Source organism: Danio rerio, chromosome 21, assembly GCF_052040795.2.
Source record: "Danio rerio strain M-AB ecotype USA chromosome 21, GRCz13ab, whole genome shotgun sequence".
Taxonomy (NCBI): domain Eukaryota; kingdom Metazoa; phylum Chordata; class Actinopteri; order Cypriniformes; family Danionidae; genus Danio; species Danio rerio.
In genome coordinates this window covers 42,218,999-42,242,780 of record NC_141041.1, presented here as the reverse complement: position 1 = coordinate 42,242,780, position 23,782 = coordinate 42,218,999, and the positions used below count along the sequence as shown (strand labels likewise).

Below are 23,782 nucleotides of genomic sequence, written 5' to 3'. Positions count from 1 at the left end.
TCTGGGTCTGTTTCAGCCTGCTAGTGCGCTGAACTGAACTGTGTTGTTGTTTATGCCGTGGCGCCTCACTGGAGGGCAGAAGCCGCTCTCTCGGTGAATGGAAAGGCTCCAGATCCTCCCCCTTCGAGTAAATAGATCTTATCAATGAAAATAGTCAACCCTCCTCCCTGCTGCCGTTTTATGAATGAAAATACCAAACCGCGTTTTCGCCACGCATCATGGCTGTTATTGCACGCATTAGCATTTAGTGCTCATTTTGCTAAATAGTGCTAGCTTTTATGCTTAAGTGCTCGTTTGTTTTTCTTTTTATTTGAGTTTATTTGTTGTGCTTCAGCAGTTCAGCATGCTACTGAGCCCCTTTGAATTATTTTTTTTATAGGCTATTTCCCAAATTATATTTAACAGAGCAAGGAAATGTTCACAGTACGTCTGATATTTTTTCTGCTGGAGAAAGTCTTATTTGTTTTATTTTGGCTATAATAAAAGCAGTTTTTAATGTTTAAAAAACATTTTAAGGTCAAAATTATTCGCCCCTTTTTCAAAAGTCCACAGAACAAACCATCGTTACAATGAATTGCCTAATTACACTAACCTGCCTAGTTAAACTAATTAACCTAGTTAAGCCTGTAAATGTCACTTTACGCTGTATAGAAGTGTCTTGAAAAATATCTAGTAAAATATATGTGCTGTTATCATGGCAAAGATAAATCATAAATGAGTTATTAAAACTATTATTAGAAATGTGCTGAAAAAATCTCTCAGGTAAACAGAAATGGAGGGGGAAATAAGGGGGCTAATAATTGAGGGGGGCTTAATTCTGATATATTGACATTTATAGCTAAAATACACTGATTGTTTCATGACGGTGCTAGCAATTCAGTTGTTGGTTTAAATGTCAGTTTTCCAAAAAAAAATAATAATAATTTAGCTGGTTTATATAGCACATTTGAATATTACTTCAGAGAAGAGATTTGGTAATGACAAATCTGTAAGAGTCCAGCAGTTTGGTGAATGTGACACCCAGGTCAGGTCTCTTCATCATGGCCAAGTGTGCAGCATTTCCCATTCACGCTTGCTCTTCGCTAGTATTTTCTTTAGTCGCCTTTAAAAATGAATTTAAAACATTGTCCCCTCTGTAGCACATTGTGTGCCATTTAACTTACAAAAAATGGTTATAATTTTCTGTGTTAAATTCTGAATGCCCGTATTGTCTGTATACTGTGAGTGTCTCTTGATCATCGAAAGACGGGAATTAGGAAAAAGCTAAAAGCCAGTGTGTAATGTATGCCATCTTGTGGACAAAGTCTGAACATATTCGAATACAAGATTGAAAAACGCAACCCAAAACTGTTTTTTTCCCCAAAGTGGTGCCACAGAAAAAGAAGCTTTTAGTGTTTATTAAAAGAACCATTTTTTCATAGTCAAATACATTTAGTAAAGTAAAGAAACAATTTCCCCACAATTCTGTGAAATGCTTTTCTTTTAAATCAACTTGTCATCTGAATACCTCATATTTAATATTTTCTGTCAATGTTGTTCATGACAGCAGATCTTGCAGGTCAAAGTGGTCGAATAGTTTTGATAGTATCTTCTAGCGATTTTAGGTTGTGTTTGAGGCTATAAGCATATCCCACCATTCACCACATTTAGGTACTCCCTTGCTCATAAATCTTTTTGTATTGGTAATTCTATCATAGAGAGGTTCTGTTAAAAAAATAAATAAATCAATGATACTTTTAAACAGTTATAGTGAAATAGCTAAAGAAACTGCTTACTCAAAACTGAAAAGTTTCAGCCTTTGCATAACAAATGTTACAAAAACTTTTTTCTTCTGTAAAGGTTCTGAAAATGCTGCAAACCAGTAACAATTGACTTCCGTTGTTTTTGTTTTTCCTACAATGAAAGTCAATGATTACCACTTCAAATAATTTATTCTCAATTCAAAAAGAAAAAGGAAACACAAAGTTCAGGAGAGTAAATTTTAATCTGTGGTTAAACTATATCCCTTTAAGTATTCCACATTTTGGCTAATCACAACAGAGCTCATTTTCATGTCTTAAAGACCAGAAATTGTTTTGATTCTTCTATTATTTAGGTTTTCATAAAGGGAAAATCAATGAAGGCTTTTATATTAGGGTTCTTGGAATTTTAATGAAAAAAAATTAAGATTAAGATTTATTAGATTTCTTTAAATAAATCTTTAGCTTACAATTATTCAATACCATTGACTTCCATATATTTGTTGTTCGTACTATGGACATTACCAGTTTACAAGCTTTTTCAAAATATCATGTTTTTGGTGATAAACCAATCATTATTTTAGGATACCGCTTTAAACAGGATTAAAGAAACACTCCACTTTTTATGGAAAGAGGCTTATTTTTCAACTCCCTTAAGTTGTTTTACCATTTTTGGAATTCATTCCGCCGATCTTCAGTCTGGTGTAGCACATTTAGCAGCGATCCTTGAAGTAATGGTCTCTACACTGGCTCCCAGTTAGATTCAGAATAGATTTTAAAGTATTTTTACTGGTCTATAAATCACTAAATGGCCCAGGAGCTCAATACATTACAGATATGCTCACTGATTACAAACCCAACAGATCACTCAGATCTTTAGGATCATAGAAATTCCAAAAGTTCAGTCAAAGCAGGGTGAATCAGCTTTCAGCCACTATGCCCCCCGCTGCTGGAATCAGCTTCCAGAAATGATCAGATGTGCACCAACATTAGGCACATTCAAATCAAGACTGAAAACACATCTGTTTAGCTGTACCTTTACTGTATGAGCACTGTGCTACGTCCGACAGATTGCACTATTATGTTTTTCGTTTTCTTTTTCATTCTTTTATAACCTATTTTAACACATTTTAAATAGTTTTTATCTGTTTAAATCATTTTTATTGTCTGCATTTTATGTCCTAAACTTGTCTTTTTTATTCCTGTTTATGTAAAGCACTTTGAATTGCCACTGTGTATGAAATGTGCTATAAAAATAAACTTGCCTTGCCTAATGGCTTACTTCATCAAAAAAGATGAACTTCAAAACTTGTGAGAGCAGTATTACATTCATTAAAACACACACCAATTTCATTTACTCAAAACATTTTACTGGATGAAAAGTAACGTACATCTCTTTAGGCTCACACAGTCGCTTAAAAATTAACCTGACCAATAAAAGCAAAAAAAAAAAAAAAAAGACAACAGAAACATAGATGCTACCATGTTTAAAGGCCTTAATCCAGCACATAATTGCAGATGTGATGCTCTGAAGCCTTTAACGTTGGGGAAGGATGAAAAAACAAACAAACATTAGTTGAACATCTCAGGCTCCCAAGAATAGCAACATTGTCTGGATTCATTACAGTAATTCTTCAACCGATCTTCTTGAGTTTACGCTCAGATCTGAATGAGTCTGCATTAACCTTCACCTCATCAAACACACATCTAACATGGCGGATTTGTAAGTAGAAAACTTGAGTTTGAAAACACACAACGAGAAAAAGAAAATCTCTCACAATCAGTTCTTCAGTGACAAAAGCAGCGCTTCAAACTTTCACATCGACTTCAGCTATAATCCCCCTTAATAAAATTAAATATTTAGAATTCATATGAAGGTACTAAACACTAATCGAACTATTGCTGCTTTTACGTCTTAGCAATAACTTCTTACACCTGTAATGCAAGCCAGAGATTAGTCATATCATCAGAAACTTGCCACATATTCTTCCAAAGTTGATTCCGGACACATTAACCTCTAAAAGAGTACTTTTAAAACTAATCGATATTTTAACTTTAAAAATCAAAACAGCTGTACACCAGAATACACCGCGAGAATCTATGTCATGACTATAATGAAATGAAATGAACTGAAGCACCACTTATAAATCTCTAAGCATATTATATTACACTATACGTCCTACTTAAAGATGTATGTTTACATGAAGAAGAAAAGAAGCCTTGAGAAGTCCAGGACAAACAGAGCAAATCACTAAAATTGCTTAAAAACTATTTTTCCTTTTTGTTTTCCTCAAAAGATGACAGAAACGAAATAAAAATCACTCTTAAGCTCTCAAAAAACAAACATTCTCTCCAAACGTTGCACACTATCAACTTCAACAGCTTTGCACTGCACAGACATTCAATAAACACAAAACACACTTGAGCATTTTAACATAAAAAAAAAAGCAACAAACAAGAATATCGATCGCATTTAGAAAAAAAAAAAAAAAACGTCTCCTGAAACCACCTTCGGAGCCTGCGCTTGCTTGTGGAGATTATGAAAATGAATTCTTGTAAACTGATAATAGTAACACTAATAAACACAATCCTAACACTGGAGAAAAATGCTGCACTAAGTTTTGCCTCAGGGTTTTGGAGAGGAAAAATGGAGTAAAAAAAAAAGTTGTGGAAGATTATTGTGGTCCCTCAGCGGTGAAAGCGTGAGAGTGACAGAAGGAAGAGATGCTGTGTGGAGAAAGAGCTGGTATTAGGAGATGCACAGTGCAGACACACATTGACCTGTGCCTAAACAGAGGAAGCTTGTCACGAATGAGTGGAGGGCAGAGGATGCTGGAGGCGTCTTCTCACTCGTAGGCCTCGTTGAAGCTGTCCCACTCCGCGGGATCCTCCAGGCAATCCTCATTGGTGGGATACTGGTAATCAGGCTGGTAGTTGTCAGGTGGAGGGGCGAACGCATTCGGACCTTTCTTGGGCTTGGCACTGTCGAAATGGGAATTTGTTTTAGTTTTTATGCATCCTCAGCACACAAAAATTCACAACAACAAATATTTTTATGCTGCTTTAATTTATTTTAATCAGGTTTCAACAAGTTATACAAAGTTTAATAGTTTTAGTCAGTCTAACTGATGCCAGTTGAGATTACTAGAAAAGTTTTTTTGATTTAACTAGAGCAGAAAGTTGGGTGCCAGAATACAGTGGCTCATAAAAGCCACAATTTACTTATTTATTTATTTTAACTTGTATTTGTTTGAACAATTTTAACAAACAAACACAAAAATATATAGAAATATGTAAAAAAAAAATAAAATAAAGAACAGAACAAACAGGTCACCAGAGATGTCACATCTAGCATTTACTCCAACTCAGGGCTTCTGGCCGGAATAGCAAAGTCCACTAAAGGAAGTCGAGCATTTTCATATATGGCTCCTGAAATAGCCTCTGGAATAATTATTAGAGCTATTGGTAACTATTAAATTTATAGTACAGGGCTTTGCACTAATATTATTATACATTATACATATTATTATATAATATCAATATTATTATTTATTAATTTATTATATTTATAGTTCTTATAAAGAACAGCTGAATCTGCAAAAATTGGTATGGACAAGAAAATTGTAATCGGTGCATCTTCTACAGCTGTGTGAACTTTTTCCAATACTCATTCCCTTTGCTGTTTAAGAAAAACAGAGATCAACCCTAGCTATGACAATGATGTCAGATGCGCAGAAATGAAACCTCAGACATTAGGGTGGTTAAATGATAACTAGTGGTGTAAGGGAGCACAAATTTTACAGTTCGGATCACACTGCGGTTTTTGAGTCACGGATCAGATTTTTCGGATCAGCAAAAAAGGAGGAGAAAAATGTCATTTGCTTTCTATTTATAAAAAATAGTACAGCAAAAACCATTGGCTTTAACAAACAGAACTTGGAACCTGTAATGTTAATAAACATATAAAATTCAAGAAAAATGCAGCTTAAAAAGGAAAAGTATTCAATACGAAATATGATCTTTGCTGTTACTGTTGCTGATAATGCTAAATATAGAAATCTAACATCCTGTACACCATATCATATTTATTTTCAATGAATGATTCAACAATTCACAAATAAAATTAAACTTTAATTTCCTAGTTACATCAGTGTTTATATCGGAGCTATAAACTGTTCTCCCAGTACTCCTGTGTTATTTAATTGTTTGTAACTCACTGAAAAAGTGGAAAAACGGAGTCTGTCTTGATCAAACGCAGATTTGAATGCAGCACTTTGAAGAATTAATTAACATATGCAAATTCTTATAATTTATGTTACATGGGTTTGAATTGAGATCCCGATTTTTTAATGTTTAATTGTGCAGCTTTACATTGATTGCATTAATGCAGGCTAAACAAACAGTGACAGAAAACACCTTTAATAATAACCTAAGAAAGCCTTGAGGTAGGTCCCACCACAACTTTTTCAATCATCATTATATTTTACGGGGAAGCCAAAATGCTTTCATACATATGATTTGAATGACGCGGGAGGCGAACTCTCTGCAATTGTTATAAATGTTGGATTAACCTACAATTTCAAAAAAATATATTAATCCACGGGTCACGTGCGCTCCAAACTGTGATTTGTGATCGGTCACACCCCTAATGATGACAGATGTTTTATTTATGAACAGCCCTTTAAATATTTGTCAGCACTTGTTACGACTGAAGTTTATTTATTTGTTTATTATTGCGGATTGTACTCTTTTTCTTTTGTCCCGCCTCCTTGCTGTTTTTCTGTTGTCTTTTAGGCTCCCATGCTGGCGTGATTCCCTGCTCTGATTGGCTGCTGGTCTCCGAGGCCTGTATATAAGGGAGCTTCCGGCAGGAATCGTGGAGCTCATTTCTGCTGCGTTCGGTGTTTGGAGTGGAGCTCCTGGGTTCCCTCACCCCTTCGGCCGACGACCAACACCAACCAACTTTGTATTGATGACCATCATATGTTTAAATATTTTTGAGAGTTTGAGCGTGTAGGGGTGACCTGCCTATTTATTTGATTACTTTTGACTTTGTTTATGTTAGGGAGTAAGGTAAGAGTCTTGTATTTTTCTTTAAATAGTAATAGGTAATTTAGTAGATTTATTTTATAGATTCTTTTGTTTGTTATTTTGGCCTGTGGTCACCCTGACGAAATGCTCATTTATATAAACTCTATTTTTCTATAATAAATATCTTCATATATACTCTCAATTGAGTGTGTGAGTTTGGTTGTCGACCGAAGGGAATCTTTTGCTTTAAGTTTTGTTTAGTTTGGGAAATCCACCACCCCAACACATTTGTTTTTTTTCTTCGTTTATTATGCCCTCTTTGTTTCCCCTAGACTTGGGGCGTAATAGCACTACATTATGGCATCGGTACATTGTGTATTTGTGTATATAAAATTATTGCATGATTTGTTAGGACAGCCTGTTTCTGTTTTTCTGAAACAGAAAATATTAAATATTTAAAGCTATGTTTCTTAACTTTTTATATGAATAAATGCTCTCCGTACTTTTGTAAGTTATTTAGCATAACAATATTGCGTCATTTAAGAAGAAAAAAAAATTTTTTGCACGTTCCTAAATTTTTGCACAGGTGCTCCTAATAAAAAATTGTATCGCAGATTTTTGATATGGCTCATAACTCTGAAATAATTACTAGTTAAAGTTATTAGTAACAAATTCATTTATAGTAACTGATTACTATTACTAACTAATTACTAGTAGCTTTTCTGATTTTGATTGTCATGCAATAATGTTCACCTTTTGAAAAGCTGCTTTGAAACAATAATTATTGTTAAGAGCGCAATACAAATAAACCTGAATTAAATAAATCTTTTCAGGCGGGCGACAGCATGATTACTCACTGGTTCTTGTGTTTAGAGCCACTGATGTGGGCTTGGTACTGCTCCACTGAGTTCAGCTCAATATTGCACACAGTACATGGGTAGCCCTTCACTGTGGAGGCTGAAAGAGAAAGGAAAAACATTTCATAACATTTACTAGTGTTAAAAATAAAATAAACAAAATAAATTTACAGGCACATCAGTATATTTAAATCAACCACACTTTGGTAACATTACAACTAGTACTGAAACATTTGAATGCCACAACCAGATTGCCCAATTGATTTTTTATATGCTCTGTACTATCAGTCCGCCCACTCTTTTCTCTTCTGTTGCCGAGTTACCAACACATGACTGCATGTCTTTATAAGGCCCCTGTTATGCAATTTTTAAACAATAGATGTACATCCATTCAAAGTCAAAAACAGCTTAACTTTATACACCCATTTTAATAGTGTCTAATTTTACTTTTATTGTGAGCCAACTGATTGGTCAGATTACTCACTTTGTTGTAGGACTGCACGAATAATCAAAAAAAGGTCGCAATCTCTATTCGACACTCCAGACGATCTTAAATCAGCATTTCTAAAATTCAGCCAATTATAATTTTAAGGTCAGGAGAGAAGCATAAAGACGGTCACAAAAGTGCATCTGGAAAGTATTCATAGCGATTCACTTTTTCCATGTTTTTTATGTTACAGCCTTACTCCAAAATGGAGTAAATTCATTTATTTCCACAAAATTTTAGAAGCTCTAAATTGAGCTCAGCTACATTCTGTTTCCACTGATCATTCTTGAGATGTTTCAGCAGCTTATTTGGAGTTCACTTGTGGTAAATTCAGCTGATCTGACATGATTTGAAAAGGCATACACCTGTCTTTATAAGGTCCCAGGGTTGACAGTGCATGTCAAAGCACAAACCAAGCATGAAGACAAAGGAATTGTCTGTAGACCTCAGAGACAGGATTGTCTTTAAGCACAAGGCTGAGAATAGTTACAGAAAAATTTCTGCAGCTCTGAAAGTTCCAATGAGCACAGTAGCCTCCGTTTCAGTAAGTGAAAGATGCTTGGAACCACCAGGACTCATCCTAGAGCTGGCCGGCCATCTAAGCTGAGTGATCAAGGGAGAAGACGTGTATGGTAGAGTGGCCAGACAGAAACCACTTTCCACCTGGAATTTGCCAAAAGGCATCTGAAGGACTCAGACCAAGAGAAACAAAATTTCCAAACCACACCACCAAAATATCAATGGAGTGGCTTCACAACAACTCTGTGATTGTCCTTGAGTGGCCCAGCCAGAGCCCAGACCTAAATCCTATTGAACATCTCTGGAGATATATGAAAACGGCTGATAGAGCTTGAGAGGTACTGCAAAGAGAAATGGGCAAAAAGTCCCAAAGACAGATGTGCCAAGCTTGTGGCATCATATTCAAAAAGACTTGAGGCTGTAATTGCAGCCAAAGATGCATCAACAAAGTATTGAGCAAAGGCTGAGAATACTCATGTACATGTGATTTAATTTCAAAAATTTTTAATTTTGAGGAAAATCAATTAACTTAATCCATTTTGGAATAAGGCTGTAACAAAAATGTGGAAAAGGTGAAGCGCTGTCAATACTTTCCAGATCCACTGTATTTAACATTTGATAACCTCATTTATCATTTAACAGCTCATTAGTTCATAATTTGGATAATTTAAAATGCTTTTATGCTTTATTGTTACTATTTCTCTATCATTATTGCTTTTAATATTAGAATGATTATTATTTCCATTACTTCCTATTGTTATATTCCTATGATCGTCTTTAAAGGGGTATTTGTTTTCATGAGTAATAGATCGGAGAACATCTCCATTTCAAGCTTTTCAAGTCGCTGGATGATGTTGTGAAGCAGTGATTTTTCCATTGGTCTCACTGGGTGATTAGTAATTAATAACAGAACTTTAAATAATTCTCTTAAATAAGGTCTAAAAAGCAAATCATTCTGCCAATAGCGTTACTGGTGTGAAACTACCTTAAACTATTAGTGTGTAGTTAAAATTAGCTGTCATGTTTACAAAGCTACGTATAGACCATTTTGAGCAATGTAAACAAAATAATGGTCCCAACGCATTTTCTGTTTTATATTTTTATCTACTATAGTGTCCGAGAATCCATAAAGAGCCACATATTGATACATTAATGTTATGATAGCTGTTTTATAACAAAGTTATGATTGAATTGCCTCTTGTTATAGTTAAGAAATAGTTTTATAACAAGCATTAAATGTTCATGGGCCAATGACATGACCACATTGAAATGGTAAGATCTTATATTGGTGGACCATCAATGTTTCCAGATGTTATTAGAACACCTGGATGTGTTATTGAAGCGATTCACTTGAAATTAAACTTTGAGAAAAATGTACATATTTTTGTGTGAGCTGACCTGGTGCAGTGGAGGGCCCAAAGGTCTCCATCAGCTTCTGTTTATTCATATGTTTTTTATGCTTCTTGCCACTGTAGTGTTGCTGAGCCATGAGGGGATTGTTGAAGGAGGCCTGGCAGATGGAGCAGAAACGGTTGGGGTCCTGCTCTGCTGGCCCCTGCATACCGTCATCCTTTTTCGCCTGCGCTTTGGGCTGAGGTAATGCTGGGGAATAAGCCAAAGCACAGCAGGTCAGATTTTCAGATGAAACCATTTCTATCCATGTTCGAATGTCCATGCTATGCCAATATAATACATATCAGTACATGAAACAAAGTCAAATTAAATATTATGCTGCGTTACATAAAATAAATACAAATATTTCGCATTTTTATAACAGTGTAAAAATGTCTCATTTGAACACTGAAATCTAGAATCAAATTTCTTTTTGCAAAAACACTCACTTTACGACTCTACTAAAAATAAATGGTGCGTTCGACTTCATGCAGTGCTGCACAGACCGATCAAAATCTGTTCTAATGCGGTGCATGCCCAGGGCTCAACTATAAGGACTGCCCGATGGCCCAGGCCCAGCGTGACAGATGCTCGGGACAGTAGACAGAATCGTTGCTGGCCCGATCGGGGTGCTGCCTTGTCACTAAATTTAAATAGATGGCAACATAACCGTAACATCAAATCATGAGGCTAAAAGAAAACGTCCGTTTCTAACGTTGTGGAAACATTTAAATGGGTACAGCACGAAAAAAAAGTGATGTTTTGCATAGTTTGCCGTCACTTTTAAGTCAGCCACCTTTTGTTTTACAATAAAATACCTGCGCATTTTCCATACTGCTATGTTTTACTGCTAATATTAATATTTTAACATTTTTCAAACATTTAAATTCTGCATTCACATACATTATTTTGTGACACATTATTTAATATATGTGGCTAATAAATAGCAATTAACTTTTTTTTTTTTAGCGGGGCCAGTGAAAATTTTGGCAGGGCAAGTATAAATCTGAACCACTGGTCCAATCGGGCCAGTTGAAAAAATCCTTAGCGATGAACCCTGATGCCGGTTAGAAATTTTGTCCGGATTGCCGCTGCGCAGACGCCACGTGACTCTCACATGTGGCATTAAAGTCCAGCGACAACGCTCCGAGATCAGATGACTGATTCTGCCGGTGCAGCATCTGAAGAGTGACTGCAGGAGCTGCGAGGACTACAGCGATATTACACGATTGGCTGGATTCACCGAATGACAACAGCCACGTGTGTTGTCACACAAAGTTCAAAACAAACAATTAACTTTTTATACCATTTCTATCTTGTACACATCATGCTTATTAAATAACTACAAATATCTTGTTGAAGTATCATCTTTGGCTAAATAATTTGCTCACAATTACTAGATTGTTTGCATAGGTTTATATTATCTTTTTTAATGCAGACTATTTACTGTATTCAGCTCCATAAATGATTTAAATGACATATTTTAGTCAATAACCTAAATAATAACTCAAATAAGTCTTACGCACTTGAAATAAAATAATTATCATCATTGATCTTGACACCCATATAAAAGCTTTCTTAACAAATTAAGTAAAAAAATATTTTATAAAATATAAAAATATATGATTATAAAATATTTTATTTCCTGTCAAGCCGTTTATGCAGAAATTTTAAAAGTGACATTGATGTACCTGCTCTTTCTGGGAAATGTCTACTTAGTGTAGCTCACTTATTTTAGGATTGTCTTTTTGTTTAATCTATTTGGATTAAAGTGTTTTTTTAATGCTTTAATTAACTAAAATAATCTTATTCATTGTTTAAGACAATCAAAACACCTTGATTTGGGTTTTACACTTATATTGCAAAGTTTTATCTTTATAAAAGTAAATAAATGTAAACCCTTTTTTAGCAAAATTCAAACAAGCAGAGGAACAGTATTTACATGCCATTCACAAGGTTCCTAAACATTTTTACAACTAAAATTCAGTTTATTAATAACTTTTCAAGGACGTACAAGTAAATTTTTTTATATCTATTGTATGCAAGAATTATTTAGATAAAACGTACACATGAAAGTTCTTTCCCGCTGTGTCACCTCTGAAATTGAGACTAATCCAAAGGAAAATGAATAAATGAATGCTTACACAGTATTTATAATGTGAGACCATGTTTTTGGCCAAAGACGGAAAAGAAGTGAAGAGATTTAACCTATAAACAGGTTTACAGATATTTGTTAAATTAATTTCCATGACTTTTCCAAAAATTTGTGTTTTTTTCTGTTTTTCCAAAACTTTTCCAGGCCAGGAAAATGCCATGTCAAAATTCGATAACTTTTCCAGGTTTTCCATGATTGTATGAACCCTGCATTCAACATCTAGTAGCCTAAAGACTGATGTTTTTACTAGAATTTGAGCTAATTGTTTTGTTTATGGGCCAATTCATGGATATTTATTTCCTTTTTAAGTGCCCTCTCGTTTTTTCCCTATTTCTCTTATGCGTTTGTTATAAAGGCTACTTAAATTTTATTCATAATTCCCTTATGGTTTAAAAATAAACTAGTTTGTACAGACTGTATTCTGTTTTATTTGTAATCTTTTGTTGTTTGCTGTTTTATTTGTAATATTTTGTTGTTATTGCAATAAATAAATAAACAAACAATCACGCCATCTGCAGCAACTTTGATCCCCAAAGTGTCTGGCTTTACGGCTCCGTTTTCAACACTGCCCCCGCTCGGCTAATCTCGTTGATTGCCGGCTGCAGGCGTGCTTAATGCCGAACGCACCTTATCAGTTGAGTTTTACTATTTTTTAATCCATTCAGCCAATCTCTGTGTCTGGCAGGAGCACTTTTAGCTTAGCTTAGCATAAATCATTGATTTGGATTAGACCATTAGCATTTCTTGCAATAAAGAAAGAAAAAAAGTTGAAAACTCTACTATTTGTAAAAGCTGATAGTTTGTAGGCTGATCTATACTCTCATTTTAGAATAATAATCAAGAAACTTTGTTGTCATACCATGTCTGCATGTAAGCGTGCTCCCACCCAGAGCAGACCCAGAGATTGACTGAATGGATTCCAAAACTGTAAAATTCAGCAGTTTAACTCTAGGTGACTTGTAAAAAGAGCCTATTTCCCAAAAAATGGAGTGCTCCTTTAAGACAAAGCCATTTAATTTGTCAGATAAGCATTGTTTGCATTGTAAAATACAAACAATATTTCTCATTTTCATTAAAAACAGTATTTTGCATTGTTCAATTACCAAGCAAAAATAACAACATATTTAGGCGAATACATGAATAAATATGAAGCCAACCAAGTCTTCTTACCAGGAGTCTGAGAGCCGATGCTCTGCATGCGAAGATTCTTGGAGTGAACTTTGCCCTGGTAGTGGGACTGTGCCACCACCGGGGAAGAGAAGGTCATGTTGCACACACTGCATGCTTTGTATTTGTCCTTTTCATCAACATTACTCTGCTGCAAAAAATTACGTTTCCCATTAATGCAAACCCCCAGATGTATCCACAATCTAATATTCAAGAAGTCTCACTCCCATCAATCCATTCATGTGACTTACATCATCTCCTGAAGGCTTGAACCGTTTGGCGATGGGCTCCTCGTTGCCATGAATGCTCATGTATCGGCGTACTTTGCTTGCATGTTTTTTACTCTGCAGGAAGAGGCAGAAAATTAACATTAGAAGTTACTATAGTTTAAAGTGACAAAATACTCAACCTTGTGAGTTTCAAACTACTTGTTTCAAACTTTTATGAATTGTTTTTTTTCTGTTGAACACAAAAGAGCATAATCTAAAGAAAGCTGAAAACCTGTAACTACTGACTTCCACAGAAAGAGGAAAAACAAATACAATGGAAGTTGGTGGTTACAGTTGATCAGCTTTCTTCAAAATATCTTTTTATTGTATATATTTAACGGATGAAAGACATTCATAAAAGGTTTGAGACAAGTAAATGGAGAGTAAATGAAGACAATTGTCCTTTAACAAGTCAGTTACTATAATGGAAAAATGCGTAGAATACACTCTTTCAGCTGTTTGAGAAAAAAAATCCCACAACCTGTATTATTTCAATAAAAACTAAATATTTTAAGACATTTTTAGGACCAAGTTAAAGTAAATGCAAAAAATAAAGTGAAAGAAATGTAGAAAATGAATGTAGTAACAATGACTACAGACACAAAAAAATTTCAATAGCATCAAAATTCACTCTCTTTAGTGCAACCAGAGGCATGTGAATGGCTCAGTAGTCAAGACGTGAAGTAACCAATGCATAGATGAGAATTGCTGTTATTGGTTGCGAGGGAACAGCGGAGACGTGTAATATTACGAGTCTCACAATTTTATTTAGGTTGTCTGAGAGTCTTCATGATACCATCTTTACAAATTTCTTTTAATATTTAAGCAAAGAGAAATGCAAAACAAAATTAGTTGTACTCTCCCATTCACTGAGTTTGCGCTCGATTTTTACCCAACTATGATGATTTTCATTGCTGAGAAAACCGGAAATGTGAAAAGGATTCATTCCTTTTCTGGACTTTGATTGTCACAGGAGCGTTGCTGTCTGAAGCCTGGTTTATACTTGACACATCTACTAGAGCAGGGGTGGGCAAACTTGGTCCTGGAGGGGCGGTGTCCTGCACAGTTTAGCTCTAACTCTAGTCTAGAGACTTCAGCAAACAGTTCATGCCAAGCCACATTTGATTTGAGGTTAATATGAATCACTTTGAAGAGATTTTGTCTGAAACAGTTACAATTGTACAGACTAGGGATGGGCCAGTATAAGATTCTGATGGTATGATAACCTTGGATAAAAATATCACGGTTACATGGTACCGTGATTACTGCTCCAAAAAAAGTTCTTTTAAAACATCTTGTTAAAAATATTTCCTCATTTTTTTTTTTTTTGAAAAATGTATAATCTTTTGGAGCTCATGTCGGGCTAAATAATTTAAATGAATCATGAACTTCATTTGTTTCAAAAACACAGATTTCATTATTTTTTTTTCTGCTGGAGATACTGTTGTCCTTAAAACAAACATCAACAACAAAATACCTTAGGAACGGTATTACAGAAACTTTTGGCAGTTTTAAAACCTTGACTTTCTTAAACAGCTGTATACCTTGAAAATGGTTATCGCCCCATGCCTAGTAAACACATCTTTAATATTACATAACCAGATGACCAATAAATCTTGGCTAGAAATTGCAACAGTCGTGGAAAAGGAGGAAAGTTTTTGTAAAAGTTTAGAAAAACTTGAGGAATAAGTTTGTTAAAACCCAAAAGGGGCCATCGCAAAAGTGGAGACCCAGGTGGTTTTAATACACAATTACAGAATATTTTACAATTTTGAATTTAAAACCATTTAATAATTACAAAACTAAAATGAAGTAAAATATTATTTCTTTGATAATTGGATAAGAATATTTGAATCTGTCGGTTTAAAGGGCACCTATGGTGACAAATCTACTTTTCAAGCTGTTTGGACAGACGTGTGTAAGTATAGTGTATATACCGTCATATTGGGGTGATATAAACACACACAGTCCTTTTTTTCAATTTAACAACATAAAAACAGTGGACCAATTGGAGCGGTTTTCAGAGCGACCGCAACTTAAAGTAGGGTCCCCCCGCCCACCAATATTGATTGACAGGCACGTCACCATACTAAGTTTTTTGTTTCACGTCCGCCATTTACAACATGTGAGTCAAATCGATATCACCAAAGGAACACCCTTGCTCTATTTTTTAATGTAAGGCTCATTGGGCTCAACACAAGATCAATATTCTCCACATTCTCGCTCTAATTGGAATTACTGTTTGTACCTTTTGGTAGGTTTGCAAAAATTTTTACTTTTCATTGCGTCTACCTTAAACTTCAGCTGTTTGCATTTCTCGAACACATGAGCTCCCTGTGATCTTAGGTGCAGCTAAGTTATTTCAGTGTGCGTGGTTATTAGTCTCGGTGTACAAGCTCGGAATTTGAAACTAGCAAACAGTTGGCTGTAAAACTATACAGTCACAAGTGATTTTGTACTCTCTGCTTGGTCTGTGTCCGAGTCGTACATGTACGGCTGAATGCTGATCCTAGCTAAGCCTCTCTCTGTCTGCCTGTCTGTTGGAAATACACAGCATGGGAGCTCTTAGCTTCGCCCCCTTGTTACGTTGGACGGGAAGCCGAAGTTAATTTTCATGTGAAGCAACACGCCCCTAAAACAGCGAGCTGTGTACACGCCCCCAAAATAACACTTTTGAACACATTATAATTAAAACATCTGAACTGTATTTTGAACTGAACCTAAACTGGCACACTTAGAAGAACCATAATATTAATATTAAATCATAGAAAAGGGGTAAACTATGTGCCCTTTAAAATATACTGATGCCTTCTTTTTTAGGTTTTATTGGTGATAATGGTCAGGAATGTTGGACCATTATTGCCTTTTTAGAATATAGAGGACAGAAACTAGTAATAGAATTGATAGAACTGTCCAAAATATGAACAAAACAATAGCAAGTGATTCATCAAAGTTTGATTTAAAAAATCTTGAATGGTTATAAAAATCTTTATAATCATTAAAATAAATTATAAAAATAATACAACTAAATAGTTAAAAAATGTTAAACGATGTTAATAATAGGACATGGTTCCAGAAACGTTCTACTTTCCTGTTTATCCATCCGACTTTAACGTGGGTTCCTTTTGATCGCCCCCGTTGTTATAAATAATCTCTCAACGTTGGAAGCATCAAGTATAAAAGTCCTCGTCCGTTTTGCTAAGTGTGACGCCTGGCGAAAGTATAAATCAAGCTTAACCTCCTAGGGCTTGAGTGTCCACATATTTGGAGAGGACATTTTAGCTTTTTTCAGCGCCGACATGAGGGCGAGTAATTAACCCATTTTTTCCACACGCACAAAACCCAAACCATCTCTAAATAAAGGGTTTTAACTTAGGTCACCATTAGGTCAGTAACCCATAAGTGCAGCCATTCTGATAATGTACTACTGTACTTTCAGTTTAAGCAGATGCTCTGCCAGTAACAAAAACATGTGGAAGCTGTTAAGTAAGAGGGAAACGGTGGAATATTTTGACTAACAGCATTTAATAAATGGTAAAAGATACATGTGAGAAGTGATAAACATATTAGTCTAATATTTTTCACCAACTTGACTGGAAATAAACATGATTGTTGTCAAGACTCTTTCCCTGGAAATCCTGGTTCAGTTTATCTACAAGCACATCTTATACATTAGACAGGTTTCTTTTGTTATTCTGCTTGATTTGTTACTTTTGTCAGTCTATAGTGCTTTACTTATTTTAATCTGACTGATTAGTGCCGCCCAAAAACATGAAAATAACTGATCCTTTTCAGCAGCCATAACCCCCATAATATGAGAATTTCTAGTCAGTTTAGTGGATTTTTTTTACATTGTGTGTCTCCAATATGGCTGACTGATGAGGTGTCTTGAAAACGCTTTCTGCACAAACCAAATGTGCTTTTTGCTAACATAGTTTTAGCCTTTGCTGCATTTGTTAAAAAAAATCTAACACATTTACATAGTTTTGATAAAAACACATTTGTTCATGAAAACATTTAGAATTTCCTATGCAGATTTCACAGACAAAGTTTAGTAAAGGAAAACAATGCTCATTATACATCAGCAAAACAAAACCAACAATAAATGGTTTTAGATATGTTGTAGTCATGGAACGATAACCGTTTTCAGAAGGTATACCGTGGTTCGGAAAAGTAAAGGTTTTAAAACTGTCAAAATTTTCTGTAATACCATTCCTAAGGTATGTGTACAATTTTTTATTTACCTTTTAAAAAAAAAAAAAAACAGTATCTCCAGCAGAAAAGATCTCCAAAGATTCCGTTTTAAATTGTAAAGAAATCTGTTTTAGAAACGAATGAAGACAGCAGAAGTCAGCCTGACATGTTTACTGCTCCAAAATACTTTAAATGTTTCTTAAAATAAAATATATTTCAAAAAATGTTTTTGTTTATTTACCCAGACATTTAAAAATAATATATTTTAGAGCAGTAATCACAAGACTGTGATACTGTGATATTTATTTCCAAGGTTATTATACCGTCAGAGTCGTATACCCATGCCCATGCCTAATATGTTGTGGACTAATTTTTCACACAGTTAAACAATCATCTTTCATGTAAAAGGGCCTTTAGTTTGGATTTAGCGCATGCTAAAGGTATTAAGTATTAGGACAGAAGTTTTGGTAAAGCAATAGTTCACACGATGGTGAAAATTCACTCACCAAATGAAGATATTTAAAAGAAAGCTGACAATCTGTAACCATTGACCTCCATAGGGAGAAGAACAAAATAAGGGACATTCTAAAAATGCTTGAAGGGGAAATTAAGCACTCAGTCAAGTTTACCTTATTTTGTATGTTGGATTCCACTTTAAGGAAAATATATTAAACAAACTTGATTAATGAAACCATTTAGAAGAAAACAGCATGTTTTACTATAGATTTTAGACCTAGGGCGCCGCCATCTTGGAATTTCGCTGTATCTGGCATCATGGGGTTGGTTCAGTTCCCTCAGCTGAACAGATTCAGTGGAAGGAGACTGTAAAGACTAATTTAACCCAATGAGTGAAGTTGTGGACGTAGAGCGGCTGCAAATACAAGCATCAGATATGCGTCTAAAATAAAAGTATTTATATTTATTTTGTTTTTTCACCTTTTAATTACCGATCATTTGATGTGCTTTGCTCCACTCTTTGTATTACGCTGCTTGTATGGCTTTCAACAATGATTATTACGGACTGAACACAGAGACTGGTCAGACTAATTTAACCCAATGGATAAAGTTGTGGACGAGCATCACAGAGCTGGTACAAATACAAGCATGTAAGTGTCTTCAGTTGTGTATTTTTCTTTTGCTTGATGCGCTGTGCTCCACTCTCTCACGCTGCTCTAGCGCTGCCTGACGAGGGGATTTACATTTTGACTAATGCAACGTTTAAAATCATACATGACTTCACACTTTACTAAGTCACATTTTTGTGGGTTATGTCAAGACATATTCCCTTTACAAGTTGATCAACTCAATCTCAACATGTATGAAGGATAAAATCCTGCCACGTGAAACACCACGCCAGTCTTATTTTGGTTTGAACACGAGCAGGGGTGAGGGGCTGTAGCAGTGAAAAGTTAAAGTACCTACCCCATTACATCATATTACCTAACTGCCTGTGGTTTCAACTAGGTCCTCTACTGACATAATGGGGGCGGGTACTTTCACTTTTCACACTGACTGTAGATCCTTTCAGAGGTGCACCCAGCTTTGTGAGTTAATCAACTCCTCCAGAAACTTAACCTGGATGATGGAAGCTTTCAGTGGAGCTTCTGACTGAGCAGAGCCCAGTTTGATCAACAGTTGTCCAGTGTCGGTTGGAGGATTTTGCCCCGAACACCAACAACAGGCACTATGTCATAAGCATGCCCCTACAAAAGAATGCTAATGATTGTCTGCAGAACTGAGCGTCAATCGTGCAAAACACTCAACTTGTGCCGCTTCACTCGAGCAAAGCATGCCGCAGGATGTCTATTCGCGCCTTTGCATTGACTTAACACGTAAATCACTCGCTTGAAGCTTCTTCCGCGTCTGGTGTGAGTGCAGCATCAAGGTTTGTTAAGCTAATAAAAGGTTTGTTTCCTAATATATAGACTTAAAATGCATAAAGTGAAAGTTTTCACTCACTAAAATTAGAGCTCATTCTTTTGACATCAGAAAGTTTGAAAAAAGAAATGTGTCAAAAAAAATGTTGTGAGTACAAACTCGCTTGTTGTTAAGGTACATTTAGCTACGTTAAGCTTTTTCCTTATAATAGACTTCACTGGGGGAGAAAACGCTTTATGTGATGTTTTTTTTACTTTATTTATGGAATTGGCACTCATTCTTTTTACAGTAGTTGGGGTTGATTACAAATACAATTTAACAGAAATTAAGGTTTCTCTGGTTTACATTTAGGTACATTAAGCCACGTTAAGCTTTTTTTCACATTAGGTGTTTTAGAATGCCCCCAAATTACTACTCAAGTCAACGGTTACAGGATTTCATAGAGGTAAAGTTGGTTTTATATTTGCACATTTAGACTTACCCCTTAATAATATAATTTCGGAAAAGTATTATTTGCAAACTCTAAATAGCGAAATCATATTAGCAGCCAATGACTATCAAAGAACAACATTGTTCACAGTGAAATAAACAGTGTTAATGTTGTTTTCAAGTCACACTTGCAGGTTATTTCAGACCGAATATTCAAAATGCCGTGGTAAACAATATAGGGAGTTTTTCACAAGTTGTCACTGAACGAATGTATGAATATAAAACCAACTTTACCTCCATCAGTATTTTGTCTTTCTTTAAAACATTTCCTTTTGTGTTCAGCAGATAAAAACTCAAAGGGTGACTAAACAATGACAGAATTTTCAATTTTGGCTGAACTATCCCTTTAATAAATGACACAGTAGGGGTGTGTGTTTGACAGTACAAACCAGAACAATGTGACCTACTGTGTAATGGAGATCTGAACAAATTCAGCAGTGCATACATACTGCAGTCGTAATATGAGAAATATGCTAGTTTACCATTGTAAAAAGAAGCCCGAAACACTTAAAATCAGTATTTAGACCCCAACCAGTCTTTTCAGTAAAGAACAAAAGGATGTGGTGTGATGATAAACTTAAAGGGGCAAAATCTTACCTGGTAATGTGCAAGTTTCTGGGATTCTGAGATTAAGACGGCGCTACACACTTTACATTGAGAATCGGAGAACAAGTCGCTGTTCTCCTTTATCATTCGGTTCACTGAAAGACATGTCAGCATTGCACACAGTTACTACAAAGAGGCTTTTCATGATCAAATCCAAGAAACACAAACACAACGTTTTGGCGGCAAAGTACGCTACGCTAGATTTAAACCTGAAACACTTTCCTTGCGTTTAATCGCTAATGTGAGAGCGTGTCTTACATCGACCTTGGATACACTGTTCTTCACAGACACTAAAGCAGCAGTGCTGGAGCACCGGGAGACTGAGCTAGGCTAACGTTGCCATGCTTTACGCTGATTTACTCGCTCACGTGCTGTACATTGTGGCCATAAGTATCTTGTTTTGCTTGTAAACAATGTATCGAACATAAGGCTGTTTATTATGAATGAATGTTAGCGATTTCTTACCCTCGGCCGCCCCTGAAGGTAAATATGGAAAATCTCCATTTGGTTCTTGCTGCGCCATGATGTTTGCAGGAGGCGGATCGCGCATGCCCAGACAATACATGCGCTGAACAAGCCTCTCCATGCTGTACAAACCAACTGTTTTCATCCACTCCGATATCTTTAATTTAATATATATATATTTATATATATATATATAATTCGAATTTATTTAAAGTACTCAGGTTTATTTTACTATTTAAATCTTCTTTTCTGACTTAGTGCTGGCTGTTAATTTAGTACTTAGTAACCGTTGCTTTCCATTCTTCATTCAACACATATTTGTGTTTGTTTTTACCTAAAATGTTTAAACTGGTCGTGTGCGTGACTGTAGAGTGACCGTTTGTCTGGTTTGTAGATGATGATTGAATCGTTTTATAAAGTCAACTCTATCAGTGAATCAGTTGAGCAGGACTCGAATCTATCTGTGAATCAGTTGGTCTGAATCCATCGGGTGAAATTAAAAATAAAATATAGAATTAATAGCATCATGTCTCTAATAAACCTCGCTTAATATACCAATAACGTTTCTAAGAATCATATTTCTAAAAGAAAAGTTTGTAATTCTTAGTTATTGTTGTTAGCAATAACTAAAATTTACATAGTCTGTTTAAAAACAGATTAATTACTTAAAACTGACCATTTCCAACCAAAAGAAAAAGCCCCAAAATTATCTGTTGAATAATTTGATTATGTGTGTGATGTTCTTTAATTTTAATTACATTAATTTTATGTAGTTGACATCGCATCCTTTTTCTGATTTACGTGTGTTTGAACGTCTAAAACCTTTTCTTTTATTTTTATAAAATTGTTTCGACATCCTAGTGTGAATGAACGAATCATTGAATTGAACTGAATTGAACCGGTTCATTGAAAACAAGCCGGTTTACTCTAATGACTCGAAACTTCTCTTGATTTTGCGCGCGCTGTCGGCTATGACGTAACATTTTTCCTTGTCCCTCATGTCACGTGACCTGACAACCGCTTGCGAAAATAGCTTCGAATCGAAATCCTTATTTCTGAAGCCTTTTGCTGAGCGAACCAACACCGAAATGCCGAATATGAACACTGAATGTGTTTGGTAAAAGTTCATGGGTGGTTAAGCTGGAGCAGAGTCTCGGAGAGCGCGTCTAGGAGTGTGCAGAGAGAGAGAATTAATGTTGTTGAAGGCGCAGGATGCCCCGCCGGAAGCGCACAGGGGATGAAGGCGGAAGAAGAGCCAAAGTCAGCCGAGTGGAGCTCAACGAGGAGCCCCTGGTCATTTCTGATTCTGATCATGAAGAGGTGAGTTACTATACACGCAGCAGACAACAACCCAATGTCTGTTTGAGTTCGTTTATAGCTTTCCTGGTGGGTAAATCGGGATAAACAATAAGCACTCCAAAAAATTACCATGGTAAAAGTTCTTTCTGCTAAATTTCAAAGTCAGAATCTCATACAAAGCATTGACAGTGTTATGCTAATTACTCTCCAGTATCGTCACTACGCACAATTGCACAATTATTAAACAGGTTTTCCAAACATTTGCCCTTTTGTCATTGTTTTGCTAAACAGTCACCCCTAAACTCATACTCAAACTATTGGTTGAATGATTTAAGCTTATAATCGGAAAGACTTCAGAAAATGTATTTATCTATTGTACGTTTCTGTATTGCTGGGGGCAGGCCGAGGCTTGAACCAGCGATCTTCTTGCTGTGACGTGAACGTGCTACCCACTGCACCACCGTGCAGCCCGAGTTCAACTTTGTTAAAAACTTTTTCTTAAATAAAAAGTCTTAAAATGTAAACATTGCATGATGTAAATAAGTTGTCATAATAAGATATAGGTTAGATCAAGGGTGTCAAACTCAAATCTTGGAGGGCCGAAGCCCTGCACAGTTTAGTTCCAACCCTGCTCCAACACACTTACCTGTAGGTTTCAAACAAGCCTGAAGGACTCAATTAGTTTGATCAGGTGTGTTTAATTAGGGTTGGAACTAAACTGTGCAGAGCTGCGGCCCTTTTGGAACTGAGTTTGACACCTGTGGGTTAGATAGAACATTATAATTTAGGTGACGATACATTCCTGGGCAATCCATTTTACAGAAACACAAAATTAGGTCACTTAACCTTAAACTCTGTTAATATTGTTAATAAATAAATGATTAAATTGTGGGATTATCGAACATAGACTTGAATTCTAAAACACATGCCTTAAAGCCTCCGAGTCTATTTAATTTTAGTATTGTTGCATGGGCAAAGATTAATCGCATCGAAAGTAAAAGTTAATATTGACACAATATCTATGTGCGTATTGTGTATTTTTAATATGCATCTATAAATACACAAATGCATGCATATATTTGAGGAAATGTTTATTTAAATGTATTTGATAATATGCTGCAAATTTTATAAAAATAAATTAGCAAAAAAGAATGTCTTTTTATAGTTTTGTTTTAATATGTCTGCATACAGGCCCGGATTGGCTAATCGGGAGGACTGGGAGAATTCCCGGTGGG

General features: G+C 35.5%; 2 protein-coding genes across 5 annotated transcripts in view; one reads left to right on the top strand and one right to left on the bottom strand.

Moving 5' to 3' along the window:
- Positions 1-3,092: 3,092 nt before the first annotated feature.
- Positions 3,093-21,633, bottom strand: znf346 (zinc finger protein 346). 3 transcript variants are annotated; one of them, NM_001081749.1, is given in 7 exon segments: positions 3,093-4,721; positions 7,628-7,727; positions 10,032-10,235; positions 13,351-13,498; positions 13,599-13,691; positions 20,775-20,878; positions 21,249-21,372. In NM_001081749.1, coding segments are annotated over 7 exon segments (906 nt in total). In that variant the 5' UTR covers positions 21,370-21,372; the 3' UTR covers positions 3,093-4,585.
- Positions 21,634-22,239: 606 nt separating this feature from the next.
- Positions 22,240-23,782, top strand: part of uimc1 (ubiquitin interaction motif containing 1) — a 39,326-nt gene continuing 37,783 nt past the window's right edge. For both annotated transcript variants that reach the window (XR_015520527.1, XM_087301753.1), the window contains exon 1: positions 22,240-22,568. Coding sequence is in view for 1 of the 2 variants with exons in the window: in XM_087301753.1 (XP_087157879.1) it covers positions 22,461-22,568 (108 nt within the window). In the remaining variant the exon portion in view is untranslated. The remainder of the gene's footprint in view (positions 22,569-23,782) is intronic.